The sequence below is a fragment of the Dermatophagoides pteronyssinus genome, unplaced genomic scaffold (genome assembly GCF_027571235.1).
Source record: "Dermatophagoides pteronyssinus isolate colony J.1.1.1.1 unplaced genomic scaffold, Derpt_VIB-CSIC_2022.12 sq0010, whole genome shotgun sequence".
NCBI lineage: Eukaryota > Metazoa > Arthropoda > Arachnida > Sarcoptiformes > Pyroglyphidae > Dermatophagoides > Dermatophagoides pteronyssinus.
The window spans coordinates 1,202,988-1,223,821 of NW_027461534.1; the positions used below are offsets into that span (position 1 = coordinate 1,202,988).

A 20,834-nucleotide genomic window follows, 5' to 3' on the forward strand; every position below is an offset into this window, starting at 1 on the left:
TATTATGATTGAATAGTATTTCAAATGATGAAATGGAATGAAAAATATTGAATGATAATAAGTGGGTGAGTTTTTTTTTCAAAGAAAATGCAAACTATAACAAACAGTAATCAATGAAATAGCATCACAATTAAATTCAATATGATTAATTGAAAATTATTTTAAGTAAAAGTTAGATAAAGTGCGTTTTGGTGGGCATAGAAATTTATTTCTATATGGGCGTTATGATAAAGAGATAGATATATAGCTAGAACAAGAGAATCGAAGAAACCAGGAACGTTACAAATGGAATAAAATTTTGTTTTTATTGAATATGCTTGATTTATCATTGGAAAAGATTTTAAGTGAAATGCCAAAAAATAGGATTGAAATTTTCATTCATTTCTAATATCTTTTTTTTCAAAATTGACCGGGATAAAATTGTTTCTTCATAAATCTAAATTAAATTGAGATATTATACATCAAGATTTTTGGGCAAACTTGTCGTAATAAATGGTTCACTCCACATTCGTCGTAAATCTCCCTGTGTGAAAAAAAAAGAAAATTCAAACTTCATGAGAAAAAAAGTAAATATCTTGATAATTACTTTTAGATAGGCCATTGTTAGTAATGGTAATAGTGTGAATGGTACAAGATATAATAAAGCTGGTTGAGCTGCCTTGAAAACTTCTGATGATACAGTCGCCGTTAACAAACCTATTCGACAATGAATTGATTAATAATCAAATACAAAAAAAAATTCTTAAAAAATACCGAAAAAATAGCCAATCAATGAACAATGAAAATATGTAAAACGATTCAAATGTTTTGGCGGTGGTACACCGGCATCAGCTGAATTTAATAATGTGCGTTTATATGCATCATAACGTAATACAAAACAAAGTAATAAACCGGGCATAACAATATCACCAAGACCAAGCATAGAAAAATGTCCACTATTCTGTAATGATGGAAATATTAGCTTTCCAGGTAACGATAATTTTGGTACATCTCTTCCGCTGTTCAAATGAAACCGTTTCGAAACAAAATTAACAGGATTTTCGGCTGTTTTTGTTGCAACTCGAACCTTTTATCATAATGAAGAGAATATTAATAAATTGAAAAATAACTTTAAAAAAATCTTACCATAACATTTGAACTGAATATATATGATGAGAAAAATACCCAAAATACATCGTAGATGAGCAAACCGGTCAATAATAATGTTGACACTTTTAGGCTAGGTAAACGAACAAATGCAATGAATGCAACACAAAGACCCATACCCATTGCATCCATAAGTAACCAATGGCCAGTTAAAACCCAGATACAAACAATCGTAACTGATAATGAAAATGAGACTAGTTCAGCCGGTGTAAAACGGCCACACATTCCTAACGAGATCCTGAATAATTTGAATAGAAAAGAATACAATCAATTTAATCATGTAATATAGCAATTTATTGTAAATTATTACTTTTTCTTTTCCGTACAAGGTTTCATTATATATTGACACATTGGCAATAATAGAAATGCTAATGCGATGGCTGCAATGACTATCAATATAATTAAAATCGGATAGATAAAATGAAAAGAATCAATTAATAATGATAAATAGAATTTTATTATTGATACTTACTTGCCGTACAAATTGCAAATAACATTTGCATTGAATCAAAAAAGAAAAACATCACTAATAATGAAATGGATGCTCCCAATGGAAGACATAATGCTTGCATTGTATCCAATGTTTGAACATCTTAAAAATTGAAAAGAAAAAAAAATAGATTTCATAAGAATAATGATAATTTATTTACATGAATAAAATGCTCACTGTTATTATCACCCGATGACGATGATGATGGTAATAAACCATCTTTTTCTTTCTCCTTTTCTTTTTGTTTAGCTTCCTGTTCCATATTTAATGATCGAAAACTACCATAAACAATCAATAACATTGGTATTAAAAATGTTGATACACGTGATGAATCCATTAATGTATACATCCTAATTGAACAATATTTTAATCAAAAAATTGAAAATTAATTCAAAAAAGAAAAACAAACCATTGATTTGATTGAAATTCGGTAGCCGAAATATTTGGATCAACATTGCTGATGTGTGGATGAGTTTGATGATGATGAATATTTGGATGATGATGATGATGATGGTGACCGCTAACACCGGTTATACCGACATCATCATAATGATGATGTTGTGATAAATGATGATTAGCATGTGGATGATTATTATTTACAAATGTTTGTATCGTATTTATTGTTGATGATGCTAATCTATGAATATGCGACATGATTGATATTTAGGTATATTTTCGTAATTTTTAATTATTATATGCTCTGAATCTGTTGATCAATTCGTTGAAATGATCAATTTAAATGGCTAAATTCGGTGCTGTTTTTATTTTGCAGGATTAAAATGCGCAACACAAAAATTTATTGAAAGTTGAATCTCTTTTCCCAATCTATCGTGTTCAATCAAAATTCCATTCGATTATGTATATAGTTCAATCAAAGTTATTTCGTATCCATGCTACTGATTGGATTGCTGAGAGAATATACGATTATGTGGGTGGCATATGTGAATTATATGTGTGTTATAATATCAGATTTCATCGGCCAACAGCATCATTATTATGATGGGCGTCAACAACGATTATGGTGGTGATGATGATGTAAGTGAGATATCCGTATTCACATTATCACAAGTCAACAATAATGGTGACTAGGAAAAAAAAAATAAAGAAAAAAACACTGATTGTAATTTGCTGATATTGTTGAAATGACCGAAACGTTTATTTAGGCGAAAATATCAAGTGACCGACGATTAAAAAAACAAACAAATTATTAACAACAACAATATGAAAAAAAATGAAAAAAAACGAAATAACATTCAAAATTTGATAAATATCAAATGGCCACCATCATCGACCAGAAAAAAATCACATCGGAAATTTGATGATTATCTTTCTTATATTCGATACTAAACTAAACAAAACAAGATTTTTTTCTCGAGAAAAAAACAATCATTATTACTATTGTGTTTTTTTTTGTCGATTATGATCGCATATTTGAAAAAAAAACTGTAAAAACAACAAAAATTTTAAACTATCGATATCAAATCATGAAAAAGAAATGAAACAATAGAATATGAAACAAGAAATGAAGTTAATATGCGAAACACACCTTGTTGTTTTTCTCTACAAAAAATTTTCATTGTAAATTTATTTTTTGGAACAATTCGTCAAAGCGATGCTATTTGATCTTTGTTGATGATGATGATTTGTTATTCATTCAATCAAGAACAAAAAAAAACTTTGGACACGAACAAAGTTTTGTTGTTGTTGTTTTTTGTTGGATAATTGTTTGAAACAAAAACTCAGATGTGTAAATATGAAGAAAGAAAAAAAATATTTTCTTGTAGATGTTATGGACTTTGATGATGATAATAATGATACGGATAGAGACAAATTTGTGGCTTCATCATCATAATCATCAAGATGATTATTATCAAGTCAACATTATTTGAAGAGAAAAAGCAATACAGATAGATAGAGAAAGAGTGAGAGAGAGAGAGAGAGAGAGAGAGAGAACGAGAGATATGAATGATAGTTTGTCGTAAAAATTATTGATGATAATTATTATTATTGTGATGTATAGAGAAAGATAGTGTATGTGTGTTTGACAAAAGAAATAAAAAGAAAGAGAGAATATATTGTGAAATGAAAAATTTGTCACCAAAATAGAGAATACGGCAAATGTTGTCTATTCAATTCAATCATTTTTTTTTGACAAATATTTGTTCACACATTGAAAGTACCAATTCCAATTATTAATGATAATGTTGAAGAATCTGTATTGGAATGAAAGAAAAAAAGAAAAAAGATTTAAAATTTATGATATGTGTGAAAACTATAGAAAAAAAACTGGAAGCAATTTAAAATTTAAATCTGTAAATTCAAATATCCGATTATTTCTTTTTACTTTCAACCACCGTTATGTATCAAAAAAAAAAAAAAAAATATTCAGACAATTCCCGTGTGGATTCAAGATTCAAGAAAGAAAAAAGCCGTTGCTTTTTTTCATCATTTTAATGACAAAGATGATGGATTGTGAAGATGTTTCAATTCATCAACAATATACGATGATGAAGGAAAAAAAGCCTTTGTGACAATCTATTCATAATTCAAAAAAAAAAATAAATTCATTCAATTCGGTAAAAAAGCAAAGAAAATTATATGAAAAATTTTTGTCAAATTTGTCAAATGTGTCAGTCAAAAGAGAAAACGAAACAAATTTTTTTTAGTCAAGCCGAAAATCAAAATAAATAAATTGAAAATGATGATGTGAAAAATACGCTTTCTGTTACATTTTAAATGATGTTGAAAATATTTCATCATTCAAACATCGTTATTCAAGCAAAGGTAAGTGCAAGTGTTTGGGTTAATGATAAAAATGAAAATCTTCATTTTCAAATGTTAATGGATTTTTCTGAAAAAATAGTTCTTTGGTATAATCCAGAAAAAGAAAACAAAAACAAATAACATTTCCTATCATTTCTATACATTTTTTTCTTTCATTTCATTTCATTTATGATAATATTATTTTATGATGCATGATGTGAATTCAAAAATTTATGGTAAAGCACCTAATATTTTGAAAGTAGAAATAAAAAAAAATGATCAATCAATTATCAATTTGGTCGAGGAGATTTTTTTTCCACTTGATTTCGTCATGAATCGTGATTAAAATGTAATGAAATGAAAAGCAAATGAATCAATCATTAATGAAACAATCACCTGATCGGTAGATGATGATGAATCGAAGGATCGTGAAAAGCCAAATAAAAACCGAATGTATGTGTGATATAAACATTTCATATACAATGATGATTATCATCATCATCAACTATCGGTCTCTAATGACCGATTCGTTCATTCAAAAACGAAAAAAAAGGCCAAAAAGTTAATTGAAAAAAAACAAAACGAAGTATAAGATGCCGATGGATAAGAAAATTTTTGTTTCAATTCAAATTATCCCATGGCTAATTTCGTTTCGTTTTTTTTTGTAAAAATAAAACAAGATAGATCGAAACAGAAAAATAAAAAACGAATCAATAGATTTCATTCAGGTCGAATCATTAACAATATCGTTTCTTATTCATTCATCCATTCATTGGATTTTTGTATTATGAGAATTTTTATCATTTCGACTGATTAATTAAATGAACGAATTGGTTACGCGATCAAGATAAAAATAATCAATTTTACAATCTTCTTTTTTAGTAATTTAAAAAATTTATTTCAATCTACAATAAAATGTGAAACAAGTATGAAGTGAGAGAGGGAGAAAAAAAAGTGGAAGAATAAAGTTTTAAAGTCGAACAACATTACGGCAAATGAGTGAACATGGACATGATGACATTTATAAATGAGAATTAATCTCCGATCAAAAAAAAAGAAAGATCTGATCACATTTTTAATGATAAAATCGTGAATGCCGAATATATAATAGTCCAGATGATGATTAGCTTTCATGTTTATCTCATTAAGATCATAACAAATCATTAACATTGATTTGGGTAATCTAAACTTAAATTTTTCTACGAAAATTTGAATCTTCGGGTTTTTGATTTGACATACATTCATTATGATTATCATCTTATTGTCCTGTCAATTGTAAATGTTACTTTTTATTATTCATATTTGTTGTTTGTAAAACATAAGTTATTTGTCACATGGGAAACATGAAACAAATTTTTTTTCATCAAACAAAATATAAATATTCATAATGATGAAACTCTATAGAGTGAGAACGAGAAAAAAAACTTATTGTTTGTTTTGGGAAAATAAACATTGAAAAATTAACAACTAAAAAAAACAAAAGGAAAAAAGTGTTACTAAGGTCATTCTTTTTTTACAAATTCATAATTATCAATTCCATCTTTTTGTCAATTGATTTCATAATTATATTATTGTAATTTGAGAGAAAAAAATATGTAAATTCTAAATATTTGAAACAGAAATATGAATGCAATTTGGTTTTGCAATTGAAAATTATCATCTTCAACTAATGTCAAAAAATTCTTTGAAAATCGGGAAAATTCAACAAACAGCTAGAAAAAAAATCAAATTGAAATAATTCAATATGTCTAGTTTGGGTAGAATCGTCGATCAATCAAAATCGATCGATCGTTTCCGAAGTTTCTATAGCGACCAATTTGAAATGAACAAAAACAAGAAAAAAACTGTATTTAAATCACTGTAACCTAGACATTAACCTTGATGAATTTTTTTTTTTTTTTGTTGTTGTAACATTATTATTGATCGTCTAATTAATAAGCAGCAAGGTAATAAGCAAATAATTTAATTGTTAATATTATCATCAATGTTCAATAATGATTATTTATTTTGAAAACAGTTATAAACTTTAATCGTCAATAAAATGGTCATTTTCTATATGTAAATCGATTTTTTTCTCTCGTTCATTGAAACGAAATTGATCTGGATTATTTATCATTGTTAGAATTCATTTCGAAAAAATAAAAAATCCAAATTCAATGTATGTGTTTGTCTCAGGGGATTGATGAATATACAGTGATTGAGAATGTATATGCATGATTAAACATTAGGGTTATTTATTCATTCAAATTTTTTTTTGTTGTCATTTCGAATCTGGATAATCAATGTCAAAGTAATGATGAAAATCTAGAAATAAAATCTGTCAAATCAAATCATTAAACCGAATCGAAATTTCTGTCCAAGATTTTTTTTTCGACTGAAAAAACACGACAAAATAATTATCACCATTTGAGTTTGGATATGAAAATTATCACAACAAATAAAGTGATATAAAACGGGAATCAAATCAAAATGGATGTGAAGAAACAAAAATCAAACGTGTCAAGTTTTGATGAAATTTTCTTGTAAAATATTGTTTTACGTAGGATTCTTTTTAAAGCAACAGGAAAAGACATTTTATACATGACAAAGATAAATGAACAAAAACCAGAAAACAATGGGATAAAATCACAACAAAAAAAATTGTTCGGTTGTAATAATCATCACACACACAAGAAACCAAATGTTTACGATTAACCAAAAGAAAAACTGAAACAATAGAAATGATTATTGTAATTTAAAATGAGTTTTGTCAGGTGAAAAAAAACAAAACATTTTTGTTTGTTTGTTGTTGATGGTTGAATTGGTTTTAACGAAAAACCGAAAAACTAAACAAATAAACCGGCTTACTCCTGCAATCGGTTATTCGAAATGACTTTCGACCGAATCGGGCGTAAGAGTAAAAAAAAATATTTGATTAATATTTAAAATTCAAAACTTTAACATCATTGTATGAATCAAGGATTATTATTCAGAAAAAAATGAGAAAATGAACAACAAGTGTGGCAAAGAATGGCGAAATAAAACAACAAAACTTTTCGATTGTTGTTTTAGGATTAATTCTCAAAAAAAAAAAAAAAAAATCCAAAGAAAAACAATTAAAACCGAAAAGAAATGACTTTTTTTGGACTTCTTAATCATCATCATTCGTGACATCATTATCATCATCATCATCCAATGATAATCAACGAATTCTCAGGTGATGCAAATAATTTTCTTCATCTTCGTTGATGAAAAAATTTAAGAAGAAAAACAAATCAAACGACAATTGAAAAGAAAATTGTGCTATACACGATGATTTTCTTTATCGAATGATGTCAAATGAACGAAATCAGGTGAGAAGAAAAACAACTTCCATTATTCTTATCATATCTTGAATGAAAAAAAAAGAATCCAGGAAGTATTATTACAGCCAAACGGAACAAAACAACAAAACAAAAATACACAATACATAATCAGGTGTGAGAAAATAAGATGAAAACTTATTTTTTTTCGAAAAAAAGATTGTCAAAATTTAATAAATAAGGGTTATTATTAAATTCAATTCAATAGAATTTTATAATTTTTGATACAGCAGAAAAAAACAGAAAAATTCTTGGTGCAATTATGTTTGTATATGTGTTTGCGTGTACCAACAAACCAATCAACCAACCATAATAATGACAATACAAATAACCAGAGCAAACAATAATAAACTTATTTCGAATACAGACTTGAAAAAAAAACCGGAAGAGAAAAAAAAACATAACAAAGGTGGACAATATCAATAAACAATATACAATGAAGCAAACAAAAAAGAACATGCAAACGGATAATCGATACTATATTGACAAATGGATCAAAACAACATCCGAATAAATGAATTTTCCAAATTAATTCCAAGTTTTTTATTGTTAATTTTTAATTTCAATTCTATGGTTGTTGATTTTCATTATAATATAAAATAATATATGGAAAATAGCCAATATAAATAGGTCATTATCATTGTCAAGGAGTGTCAACCACCTACATTAAATCATTCAAACAATCCAATGTCAAACAAAAAAAATGGGATAACAGTAAATCTTTTCTTTAATCCTATAGGAATCGCATCGGTAATCGCAAAAATTGACTGGAAACAAAAGAAAAAAAAACAATCATTATCACATGACGAAATAAAAATAAAGATATGGGTGTGAATTGTTTTGTTCGCTACTTTTTTTTGTTCTTTGATGATAAAAAAACAAAATTCCATTTTGTTTTTGTTTTTTCAAAAACTCTATTGACATTAAAAAGACATTTAGTAAACACACACACGCATAAATACGAATTGAATTGAATTGAATTTATCGCACGAATTATTTTTTGTCAATATTATGAATAAGAAAAATTTCATATCAAATATGCAAGGAAACAGTTTGTGAATTTGGGAAACAAACAAAAAAAAAAAAAAAAAAAATATTTATTCATTTTTTTACGATTCACAATCAATTTGATTTATGATCCTATTCTTTTCCCTAATGTAAACCATTTTACCACCCCCTTAACATGACAAATTGTCAGAAAAATAGATTAGAATTTAAATTCTTTGGAAAATTTTCCATATAAAAAATAACAAATATTTCAAAATATTTGATAAATCAAATGATTTTTGTTAGCTTCAAACAAGAAATCCGATCAACATATTGAAATTTAATTTCGAAATATAAAAAAAATACAGAAAATTGTTTTCCAGCATCAGTGCAAAAAAAATCCATCAACATGAGGTGGAAAAACCTTGAGAAAAACTTTGCAAAATTAATTATGGAATACAAACATCATACGACCGAATAATAGATTCTACGCCCTTACTGCAACAACAACAACAACAACAACGAAAAAAAACACCATCTTAAAATTGTGATTAGAATTCAATATTGGATTCTAGTGTACGTTTTTATCCTCTGTGGAGGTTGTTTAGTAAATATAGACATACACTCACACACACACACACACATACAAAGACCAAAGGCATTGAAAAATTGGATCACAGAAAAAAAAATAAATAAATATCAAGATGACCGTAATAAAAGCCGAGAAACAAAAATTTAATCAATTGAATAACATGGCGAATTATTATTCTTCAAACAAAAACCAAGGAAAAAAACAGAATTGAAACAAAACAAAAAAAAAACATTACAATCTATTATTCATAAATAACAACAACAAAAAAAACAAGATTACTAGATTCAATGGCTAAAAATAAATTTGTTTTTCATCAAGATCAATAAAAAACAACTGGAAAAAAATTATAATTAATTAATCAAACTTTATTCGAATCTAATAAAACAGTAGTCACTGGAAAATCCAAGATTCAGCTGAAAAAATGTTTCAACGAAGAAAAGGAAAATAATTTTTGTTGCCCCAAACAATTTAATGTCATAAAGATAATCTTGTCGGGAATTTTTTTTCAATAATTTTATTCAAAAATAATAATAATGATGACTTATGAAGAAAAAAAATTACAAACATAGAGATTATTATTATAAAAAAAAATTGTTTTCCCCCTTCATGTAAATCAAATACGCAAAAATTATAATTAATTAATTCATTCAAAACTATTATTCACAATGATTATGATTATCATTTTCATATAATGATAATGACCCGACTGTTGTGATTTCAGAATACAGGGCAAATTTAATGTGAAATGATAATATAATAATAATAATAATAATGTTTTACATATTATGAATTAAGAAAAAAATTCATTCATATTTTTCCACAAATCTTCTATTGTAGTATGTTATTAAATTGTTTCATGGATATTTGAATATATTACAATAAAGAGACAACAAAAAAGGAAAGATTAAATGAGCGAGAAAAAAACAAATTCCCATTCTTTATACCCCATATGTATTTAGAATATCAGAATTAAATAGTGTATGTAGAAAGCACCCTGTCCATAATGATGATATAAAAAATCAACCAAAACACCCACAAAGACACACGTACGCCCACGCTTAAAACCTTTGCAACAAAAAAAAAAAATGTATTTTAATCACCATTTTCTCTCTCTCGTTTACAAAAACATTCGATCATCACATTTATTTTCTAGTTTTGTTTATTTTTCCATTCGTTTGAAAATTCAATTACATTGACAATCCATTAATGATTTGAAAAGGAAGTAAACAAACAAGCTAAAAGTAAAAAAAACCATTGGAGAAATCGAAATTAAAAAAATGTTAATCATCCATTAATGGTGATGATCGAAAATAGAGTAAAGTAAATAACATTTTCTACATAAATTTTTTTTTAAAACTAAATTTAGTTTCAACATTAAGATGTATTTACAGATCGAGAAATGAATATAAAAAAATAGACATAAAAATTACAAATACAGAGAGAGGGAGAGAATTGTGTAATTTAAAACCGAATGACCTCAACCTTTTTTTTCTCCAATGTTGTTTGAAAAAAAAACATTTTTTGAATAAGAAAAAAAAAGAGTAAAACTTGTTAAGTGAAAAAAAAAGAAACTAATTCAAATGAGAGAAATCAGGTCAATCAGTTTGATTCTTATATAATATAACCTGAAGACCTAAAATGGTTACCATTATAACATCATCATCATCATCACGATTGAACAAACAAATAATGAAGAGGAGAAGAAAAAACCTAAACAAAGTTGAACACAAATATATATAAGATAAACGAATGAAACACAAAAATGACTTTTCAAATTATTATACGGTTTTTTCTTTATGAAAAAAAATATGGACGAGGGTCATCATCATCATCATCGGAATGAAAGATTTGGTCATAATGATTATCATCATCATCATCATCATTATGTATTATGTATTTATGATATAAAGAAATGGAGAAAAAAAATAGTAACAATCAATCTTGTTTGTCCATATCTCATCATTTTATGATCATCATCATTCACTATTCTCCTATTCAAACACCATCGTTTTTTTTCGGCCCCACTTTTTGAACAAAACTAAATCGATAGCTAGTTAAACTATTAACTATTATCATCATAGAGATGCGTAAAACATCTGATAATGATTCAAACATAAACAACAACAACAACAACAACAACAACAAAAACTACGATCATGATAATGATCAATGATACTGGAAATTTCAGCAAAAAAAAGAATTTATTTTTTTAAACTGAAAACTTAATCGAGGTTTTCGGTTTCAAAAAAAAAGACATTCGAATCATTGGATACACAATGGATAAAATGATGATGTTTAAGAAGAAAAAAATTTCAACAAAAAAAAACAATTCGTTATTTTTCTTTTCGAAATTCCATTGATGATTCAATGTCAATTGACAATATATTCAAAGAGGGGGGAAATAAAACATTGTCTTGCAAGTCGATCAGTCAGTTATTTTTATTTTTATTTTTTGATTCATCACAAAAAAACCATTATATAATATGATGCTAATATAATCATATAACAATAATAATGATGATGATTATCATTAATCAAGATTATCCTATTTATAAAATTGGCTTTATTCAACTATACTATTGATAATGATGATGTTATTTTCTGAACAATTTTATTTCTTGATGTTGTTTGATTCAATTGCCATTCATACTTTTACTATAATTTGAAATTATTGTCCATAATATGAATGATAATGATGATGATTACAATGAGATTGTTGTTGTATTAAATTTGTTTAATCTACTATCGATCATGAATATTATTATTATTATTATAAATTCATTGATTATCTCATCATCATAGCCACTAAAATGATGATGATGATGATGATAAGGAATATCAAACAAAATTAAACAAACACACACACATACAGACATCATCAGTAACATCAAATCTAGATCGACAACATTTGTAAACATCGTGATAAACAAGACAAATAAACATTTTTTAAATGACAAGTAATTTATTTGAAATTTTTTTAATTGAAAAAATTAGGTATTTTTTTTGTCAAATTATCACGAAGAAAATTCAAAATTGTAATTTTTATTTTATTTTTTTTTTGTTCCTCAATCCGGCATCAGATTAGCCTGATTGAAAGAGTTATTATTAGCCATCTATTTACATTTTCAATTATCAATAACATGATTTTTTTTCTGAAATACAAAATTAGAAAATCTTAAAAGATGACATTTTGATTTATTTAGACACCACAGACAAAAAAAAATGACAAAAATCGAATTACAGAGTGACGAAAAAAAAATATATTTTTGGTTTCGTAAAATCGATTTTTTGTTTATAAAAATAGCAAATGTTGATTTTTTTCATAAAAAAATATTTTTAAAATTAGAAAATTCAATCAAAACAACATACCGATTTAGATAATGTATAATATAATTGAAATGATACCATTGGCAAAAAAAAAAAAACAAACAAACAAAGAATTCATCAATTTTCCACAACTTCAGATGATGCAAATAATTTTGGATAATGTGAAAAACATAAACAACAAAAAATAAAGAAAGTTTTTGATAATGGATGACCATTCGAGTCAAAATCCAAATGATTTTTATTGAGCGTTTTTAATGTTGTTCAGCTATATGATGTATAGCGATTCTTTGTTTATGTTGTCGTTGAACTGCTGAATAAATATTCTGGGATTTTTTTGCCCCGATTCATTTTATGAGTGTTACATACATACGCAAATACACCCACAGAATCGACACATGCACAATTTTATTTTATCGAAAAAAATGATAATGATAAAAATTGAAAATAATGGGCAAGTTTTTCAAAAGGGAATTATTATCTTTCATTTTCTCCAATAGGATCAACATTGAAAGAATCGATGAAACACACCCCAAATCGTTGAATTCGTATATATGAAAAAATAATAATGACAAATAATGAAAACGATAACAACAACAACAACAAATAACAACAGAAAAAAATGAATATCACCTGGCGCACCACTACAACTATGATTTGGAGAGAAAAAAAAGGATCATTGAACAAAATAATAAGAATGAATTTGGATCATTAACACCATCATCATCACCGTTCATATACAGACGCCACAATTTTAACAATAAGGCTGAGAATCTATTCGAGAAAGAGTAGCACAACCAAAATCCAAAAAAAAATGAAGAAGAAGAAGAAAAAGAACAGAGTAAAAAATAAGGATTCGAATCTTTTTTTTTTTGTTGGTATGTTTATGAGAGAAAAAAGGATCGTTGGATTGAAAAAAAATAGAGATGAGTAGTAGCATTGAATTGTGTAAGAAAAAAAATTGTGAATCCCTTCACATTTTATTTATGGTTTGAGAATCTATCATTTTCATTCAATTCGTTGCTGTTAGCATTTGCTTGTCAATTTATACAGTAATATCTCGATTAACGATGATAATATTCTATACATCATACAGAATCAAGATATTCATATCTTCATCATGGCGCAAGAATTTCGTATTCAAAATTTTTATTAAAGAAAAATTAAATTTTTTATTCTTATTTTTTTTCATTATTTAACAATAATAACAAAATTATATGTAATGAAGGAAAAGAAAAAAATAAATCGGATGATTGATTGATAAATTTAATAGCTTTTTTTCTTCTGTTTTTTTGATTCTTACATAAAAAAGATTAGAAAAACATTTAAAGTAGAAAAAACAAATGTAAAATGAAAATTCGGATAATTATTGATGATGATGATGATGATATCTACGTGGAATCAAATAAACCTTTGTGTGTAATTAATTATGGACTAGGAAAATCAATGAATTTAGATCAAAATGTTAAAAAAGAAATTCAATCACACTATTTTGAAAGGAAAATACAAAAAGTAATAGATGTTCGTATACGATGATGATGAATCAAAAGAAAAAAAAGTTTCATTATAGAAAAAAATGATATGATCAATTTGATGATTGTCCACCATTAGCCAAACGATTCAAACATTTTCTTACTTCATCCACATACATTGGTGGAATCAATGGACCTGTTTAAATATTTGGATTGATAATTTTAATTTAAAATTCTATAAATCAAAAAAAAACTTACCGATATATTTAAGATTATCTTCGGTTTTTAATCGAACGACTTGTAACTTATGATTAAGAATTTGTGGAATGGATTTTTCAATTTCAGGCCATACTGTCATAACAGCACCGGATAATACACAATATGTACGTTTACGAATACCAACATCGCAACAATTTTTTGTTGTTGATGATGATTTCATTGCCATCATTGATGAACGACAACGACCAAATAATAATGAATGTGTACATTCATTTTCAGATTTTTCATAATGTTCATTCCAAAATTTGGCCGCCTGTTCAACATCGTTCAATTTTTGTCCACGTTCTTTTAATGAACTTTTTGTTTCATATTTTGCTTGTAAACCAAGAGATGGTTTATAAATACGAAATATTTGCTTCATATCTTTATTTTTTTGTGGATTTTCTTCCGGTATAGCCAAAAATATTGTCTTACGAATCTGATATGTCTGTTTAGGAAACAATTAAATTAAAAAAAAAAATTCAAATAGAAAAATACTACTCACCGAATTTGAAACATAATAACCGATTTCATCTTTAAAATAATTTTCTTCATTCAATGCCTGTTTCCGAAGATTATCAGCACGTTCAAACGATAGACCACGATCAACCGAAACTGTATGTAATTGAATTTTAACAGCTCTTGATGAAGATTTTAAAATGAAATTTTCCTGATCTAATTTTCGTACATTTCCAACTTCATTACTTAGATCTATTATCAATAAGAAAAATTAATAAATTTATCGAAATTCTTAGACACAATACATACCAATGATACCCGAATCATAACGGCCACTACGTTTAGCACCTTTGATTACTGCATCCATGGTATCATTGAAATAACGAAATAATGAATTTTGTAATTCCACTTCCAGACCAAGTATACGATTTAGAAATTTATTTATATTAGCATAATCTAAAAAAAATACAGATTAGATGAATCCAATTTAAAAATAACAATTTAATAACACACATACCTTTATCTAATGTAATGTTACCAGTTTTACGATCAATAGTTAAAAGGCCAACACCGGCTAAACCAATTCGACAATCTTCGAAAAAATCATTACCTGAATAATTTTCTGGTGGTGAAACTAATGGTTTCAAGCCACTACTACCTTGAATAGATTTCATTACGAATTCTAATGCTTGACGGCCATATTTTGTATCAATATTAAATTGTGATAAATCTCTTGATTCGGTAGCACGACGATCACCATGGGTGAGAGCGCCCAAACTTTCTAAACGTTTCGCAACAATCGATGCAAAACGTTTCTCACCAGCCAGATTTGAAATAAGAAAAACATATTCTGGTGCCGAAACTTGATTTGATCGATGTGTACGGCCAAATTGTTGAATGGCACGATCAGCCGACCATGGAAGTTCGACAGTTAGATGAACACGACGACAACGATTTAGCGCACGACGATCAGCATGTAATGATATACCGGAACTTGCTGCTTCCGATATGATAGCCACACGTTTTTCATCATCCATAAATCGTTGTTTCTCCACAAGATTTAACATTTCCAACGAAACATCATTTTCACTTCGCGCTTCATATTGCACTTGACCATCCTGTTTACTGACAATACGGCCTTTACGGCCAGTCATTTCGGCCACTTGTTCTGGTCCACCTAATTCATCGATCAATTCATCCAATGTATTGGGCGGTAATCTTTCACCAAATGATTCTAATTGTTCAAGTAATTCATTTTTCAACATTTCACAATAGCCACCAATATCGGAACCAACATTATTAAAATCATTATAATATTTTTCATATTTTTTCTTCAACGATTTTTTTGATTGTAGTTGTTTTTGTCGTCGTTTTTGTTGTTGCTGCATACGAATACGTTTCTGACGGCGTTTGGATAATGCTTTACGTTTTCGTTTGCGTCCATTGGTCGATGATGATGGTCCCAATAGAATGTCCATGAATTTTAAGGATGCGCTTGGTTTTCCACCCGGTTTTAGGCCAAGTTTTTCATCCATAATATCATCGATTTCATCAAGATCAATATCACTATCACTATCGTTTGATTTATCATCTTCTTCTTCGTTATTATCATCATCATCATCATCATCATCGTCATTTTCTTCTACATCTGAAACTTCGACAAAATCATCGTCATCATCGCTATCGAAAAAACTGCGACCACTTGGTCTTTTGGCTCGACTCATCATTTCATCATTATCATCGTCACTGATTGATGCAATTATTTCATCATTTGCATCACGTTTTAATTTGATACCCAAATCATCAAAAAAACTTGTATCACGTCCCAATAGTTTGGCCAATTTTTTACGATTTGGTGCTGGAAAATGTCGTTCAACTAATGATTGAAACACTGATCTAGCTGTCGATACAAAATCATTCAATTCACCGCCATTATCTTCCAGCTGTTCTAATGTTCGTGCTTCACCTGTGGATTGTAGACCAATCACAACTGATTTATCACAACGTAATGATTCCTTTACAAATGCAACGGCAAATTTTACTTTGGATGCAATACAAAGATATTTAAAAAATCTTTGATGTGATGCCCAAAATTGTGTCCATATTGCTTTGCTTACTTGTGGGTCGGCTTCCATTAATTCAAGTGCTTTATCGAATTTTGTCTTTGCCGATACCCATAGTCGACAACAACAATTATAGATTCGTATGAATTCACGGGATAAAGGTACATGCTCAATACGAAATTGAACACCTTTAAATGATAATTGCCTTGCCATATACATGCCACGCATTTTCAGATCAATGGCCACCAATTCCATTGCACCAACTCCTCTTTTTTCGACCATAGCAACAAATTGATTAAAATCTTCAAAAGGTGTACCAGGTCCCCATATACCTAAACGAGTCATATATCCCATATTTTTTGGTTCAGTCGCACCAGTTGCACTAGCATACACAACACGTGCTTTTGGAAGACATCGTTGTAGATCAAGGACAGCTTGCCCAGTTTTTGTAGCTCGCGTTGTGCCGCTTGGAAATAGATTTTTTGCCTTATGACATTCATCAAAAATGATGACACCATCAAAATCTTCACCACACCATTGTAACAATTGTTGAAATCGGGTAGAAAAGCGTCCACTTAGACTAGTTGATTCACCAATCAATGAATGATAAGTAGAAAATATGACACCACGTTTTACATTATCATTATCTGGTGAATGTATCTTGATACCATATTTGAATTTGTTGAGCAAATGAACTTCGATACGGCTGGCGCCAATATCATGTAAATCACGTTCAGCGTCATATTTGAGATCGGTCGATACCGAAAACCATAAGGCACGTTTACGACCATGTAGATAATTTTCATATATTATACCGGCTACAGTACGACCTTTACCAACACCGGCACCATCCCCAATCAGGAAACCGGCACGTGATCCATCACGAAGAAAATTTTCATGTTGCTGTGAAGCATAGATTATCGATTCTAATTGCAGTGCTGATAAACGGCCATCATCGATAACTTCATCGGGAATCATAAGCTGATAATATACATCAGGTGGTGGAATTGATGCCAATGAACTGGTTTCAACCACTTGATCTGGATGTCGAAGCCCGATTTTCAATTTAGTCGGCATATAATCAGCAAAAGTTTCTAGATTGGCCAATTCTTCTTCATGATCTTCAAGTAATCGTCGCATTTCTTCACTAAGTCTAATATCTTTTTCTAATTGATCATCATCTTTATTTTCGAATGATAATGATTTTGATGGCGTTAATGGTGTTCTCGGTGTAGTTGGATTACTATTCATATCTAAAATTGAATTTGGTGTTGAATTTGATTGTAGAGATCGAGTACCATTTGTTTGTATATTGATTCTAGGCTGTGTTTTTTTCAGTTGATTACTATTATTTATTCCATTCGTCATGACCGATGTTGATGATGATGATGATGCATTTGGTACCCAAATTTGTGGGCGAACTGTTGTAGGTTGCTGTTGATTCATTATTTGTTGTTGTGTTGAATTGTTAAGCGATGATGTTACCTGGATTCGTATCACATTTTGTGCATTTGCTGCACGCATAACTTGAGGTTGTTGTTGTGATGGCTGTCGTAAAATTATTCTATTATTTGCTAAACGGATACCGGCTGACTGCAAATCTGATAAACGAATCATTTGTGTTTGTTGACCATTTCCTATTGTCATAGACGTCGTTGTAGGAGTTGATGGCGGTGTTGTAACATTAATTTTGATTGTACCATTAACATTCGGTGAAATGGTCAATTTTTTCTGATTACTTATATCATTCAATATCATATTCGTATTTATATTGTTCGCTGTAATTGTGTTCGGGGTGGATTGTTGTTGTCCAGAAGCGATAATAATTTTCGGATTTGAAATGCTCGTTATCGAACGATTTATTGACTGAGCATTAGAATTCTGAGCAGAAGTAGATACTGGTGTAGCTATCAGACGTGGTTGTTGATCACTTTTCGTTAAAATATATCGTTGAATTTTCTAAATGTAATCGATAAAACATTAATATTAATATTTTTGAATATGCAAAAAATATTAAAAAAACCTTGACAAGTAATGGTTGCTGTTGGTGTTGTTGCTGGCCATCTATGATCGATGTATTTGCAGATTTAATAGGAATAATGGCTGCTTTAACCGTTGACATTTGATTATTTGAACTAATGGATTGTGATGATGATGAATTTGTTGAAAATTGTTCTTGATTATTCAATTCGGAATGATCATATAATGATGGTGATGTTGATGACAAAGTTGTGTTCGATGGCAGAGAAAGTTCATCATTAAATGATTGCGGTTGCCATTGTTGATGATCATTACCATTATCGATAATCATCTCATTATTATTGGCAATGGTTGCAAAATTATCTGGTGAATTTGGTAATGAATTTGTTAGATCATCATGAACAATCTGTATTTGAATAGAAAAATAATCAATCAATTACAAATTACAATTGAATATCTGAACAAATAAACAAAAAACACATACGGGATTCGCGAAAAAATCACCAAGACCACATTCATCTAATGCGGCTGAAAGAATATCAGTGGTAGTTGTCATTGATGGTGACAATTGTTTCATTTGTTGAAAATTATTATCATCATCATTATTACTATGATGAATATTGTTATCCATCATAATGACAACAATTATTTAATCCTTTTCGGAAACAAAACAACCACCAGAAAAAAACAATACAACGGTGAAAAAATGATGTAATACACTTGTAATATTTATATTCGGATATATTATCATTGAAAAAAGTGATTAAATGAACAGAAAAAAGATTTGGAATAGTTTCGTAGGAGTATTTAATTTTTAATTTTCTTTTTTTTGGATTCGATCCTATGATAATTAGAAAAAAATAATGTTGATGATGTGATGAAAGAACACGCTGTTTAATCACTATTTGGTGTGGTATATTCATCACATGCATGTATGCAAGATGATACAAAACATACACAACATGCATGGTCATCGTGTTTTTGTTGTTAGTTCCTTTCCCACATTTTATATTTTCTTTCGAAATGAATAATATCATTTATATGGTAGTGGTATACTTTTTTGGTATCGATAAATCAAAAAAAGGATTCTTGTTTTTGAGTTTTTTTTCTGGATTGCTGAAAAGAATACCACTACTATTTGGAAGAGGAAAAAGATGTGAGAATTTTTTTTTCGTTAATCAAAATAGTAGTAGCGAATGGAACAGAAGATAGTTTGATGGATGGACACAATCTATACACAATACACCTGTATTCTTTCCGAAGAAGTAGCATAATTCAAAGATAGTTAGTATCCAATCATTTTACTGCTAGCAATCGAATACATGTGTTCAAATAAATGCCGATAATAGGGATTCGGGTATGGATTTACAATATCCGTTTTTTGTTAAATGTTATGAAAAAAAAATGTGATCTGCATTTTATTCATTCAATGTTTTATCAATGTAATTGATAAAATCTTTATCTTGAATTTTCATTTGTTTTTTAAACAGGAAAAAAACATACATCGTTTATCGAAATTTTTTTTTCTAATGATAATCCTTGTTTAATATTGCGCCAAAATTAAAAACCAGATCATCATTATCATCATCATCAATCGGCAACAATGTTATTATCATTAATGAATAATTATTATCAATTTTATTTTGCCATCACCATCCACTGTTATGATGATCATATTCATCATCATTGTTATAAATTAATCTATCAAACGTTTTAATTGTTTTTAGTTTTATTTCAATTATCATTTATTTTTTAAAATATCAATTGATGTGTATATGTAGTGATGTGTTGTTGTTTTTTCTGTATGTCGTGTGTCATCTAAAAATATCAGAAATTTTATATCAGTTATTTTGATATCATCCTTATCAATATTGAAAAAGATTTCATGTAATGCAGATGTTTGATACATTATCAAATACAGTAAAGGTAAAGAAAATGCATTACCGATATCTATCAGTT

The 20,834-nt window shown here is 28.3% G+C and overlaps 2 protein-coding genes across 3 annotated transcripts; both read right to left on the bottom strand.

Moving 5' to 3' along the window:
• Positions 1 to 279: 279 nt before the first annotated feature.
• Positions 280 to 13,392, bottom strand: SppL (signal peptide peptidase-like protein). Of its 2 annotated transcripts, none has more exons than XM_075821470.1 (9): positions 13,374 to 13,392; positions 2,046 to 2,721; positions 1,814 to 1,986; positions 1,619 to 1,738; positions 1,457 to 1,535; positions 1,126 to 1,384; positions 754 to 1,066; positions 587 to 696; positions 280 to 523 (listed from the first exon to the last, which is right to left on the bottom strand). In XM_075821470.1, the coding sequence occupies exons 2-9, from the start codon at positions 2,288 to 2,290 to the stop codon at positions 455 to 457; spliced, it is 1,368 nt and encodes a 455-aa protein (XP_075677585.1). In that variant the 5' UTR covers positions 2,291 to 2,721; positions 13,374 to 13,392; the 3' UTR covers positions 280 to 454. The 2 variants fall into 2 exon arrangements, with proteins under 2 accessions (XP_075677585.1, XP_075677584.1); XM_075821469.1 differs by lacking the exon at positions 13,374 to 13,392 and adding an exon at positions 3,183 to 3,687.
• A 501-nt stretch (positions 13,393 to 13,893) lies between these two features.
• On the bottom strand, positions 13,894 to 19,890 carry LOC113790527 (protein strawberry notch homolog 1-like). The gene is made up of 7 exons (XM_027340204.2): positions 19,360 to 19,890; positions 18,919 to 19,281; positions 15,350 to 18,854; positions 15,142 to 15,288; positions 14,879 to 15,084; positions 14,374 to 14,821; positions 13,894 to 14,311 (listed from the first exon to the last, which is right to left on the bottom strand). Exons 1-7 carry the CDS (start codon positions 19,507 to 19,509, stop codon positions 14,229 to 14,231), a joined length of 4,902 nt encoding a protein of 1,633 aa, XP_027196005.2. The 5' UTR covers positions 19,510 to 19,890; the 3' UTR covers positions 13,894 to 14,228.
• Between the last annotated feature and the right edge of the window lie 944 nt (positions 19,891 to 20,834).

What these genes read in the sequence shown, in the direction of transcription:
- SppL (XM_075821470.1), bottom strand. Translation starts at nt 2,290, where the DNA reads ATGTCGCATATTCATAGATTAGCATCATCAACAATAAATACGATACAA. An exon ending in GAATTTCAATCAAATCAATG is followed by an intron (nt 1,987 to 2,045) that starts GTTTGTTTTTCT and finishes TTGTTCAATTAG; the next exon opens with GATGTATACATTAATGGATT. An exon ending in TAACAATGGCCTATCTAAAA is followed by an intron (nt 524 to 586) that starts GTAATTATCAAG and finishes TTTTTCACACAG; the next exon opens with GGAGATTTACGACGAATGTG.
- LOC113790527 (XM_027340204.2), bottom strand. Translation starts at nt 19,509, where the DNA reads ATGATGGATAACAATATTCATCATAGTAATAATGATGATGATAATAAT. An exon ending in TAACATTACATTAGATAAAG is followed by an intron (nt 15,289 to 15,349) that starts GTATGTGTGTTA and finishes TATTTTTTTTAG; the next exon opens with ATTATGCTAATATAAATAAA. An exon ending in AGATAATCTTAAATATATCG is followed by an intron (nt 14,312 to 14,373) that starts GTAAGTTTTTTT and finishes ATATTTAAACAG; the next exon opens with GTCCATTGATTCCACCAATG.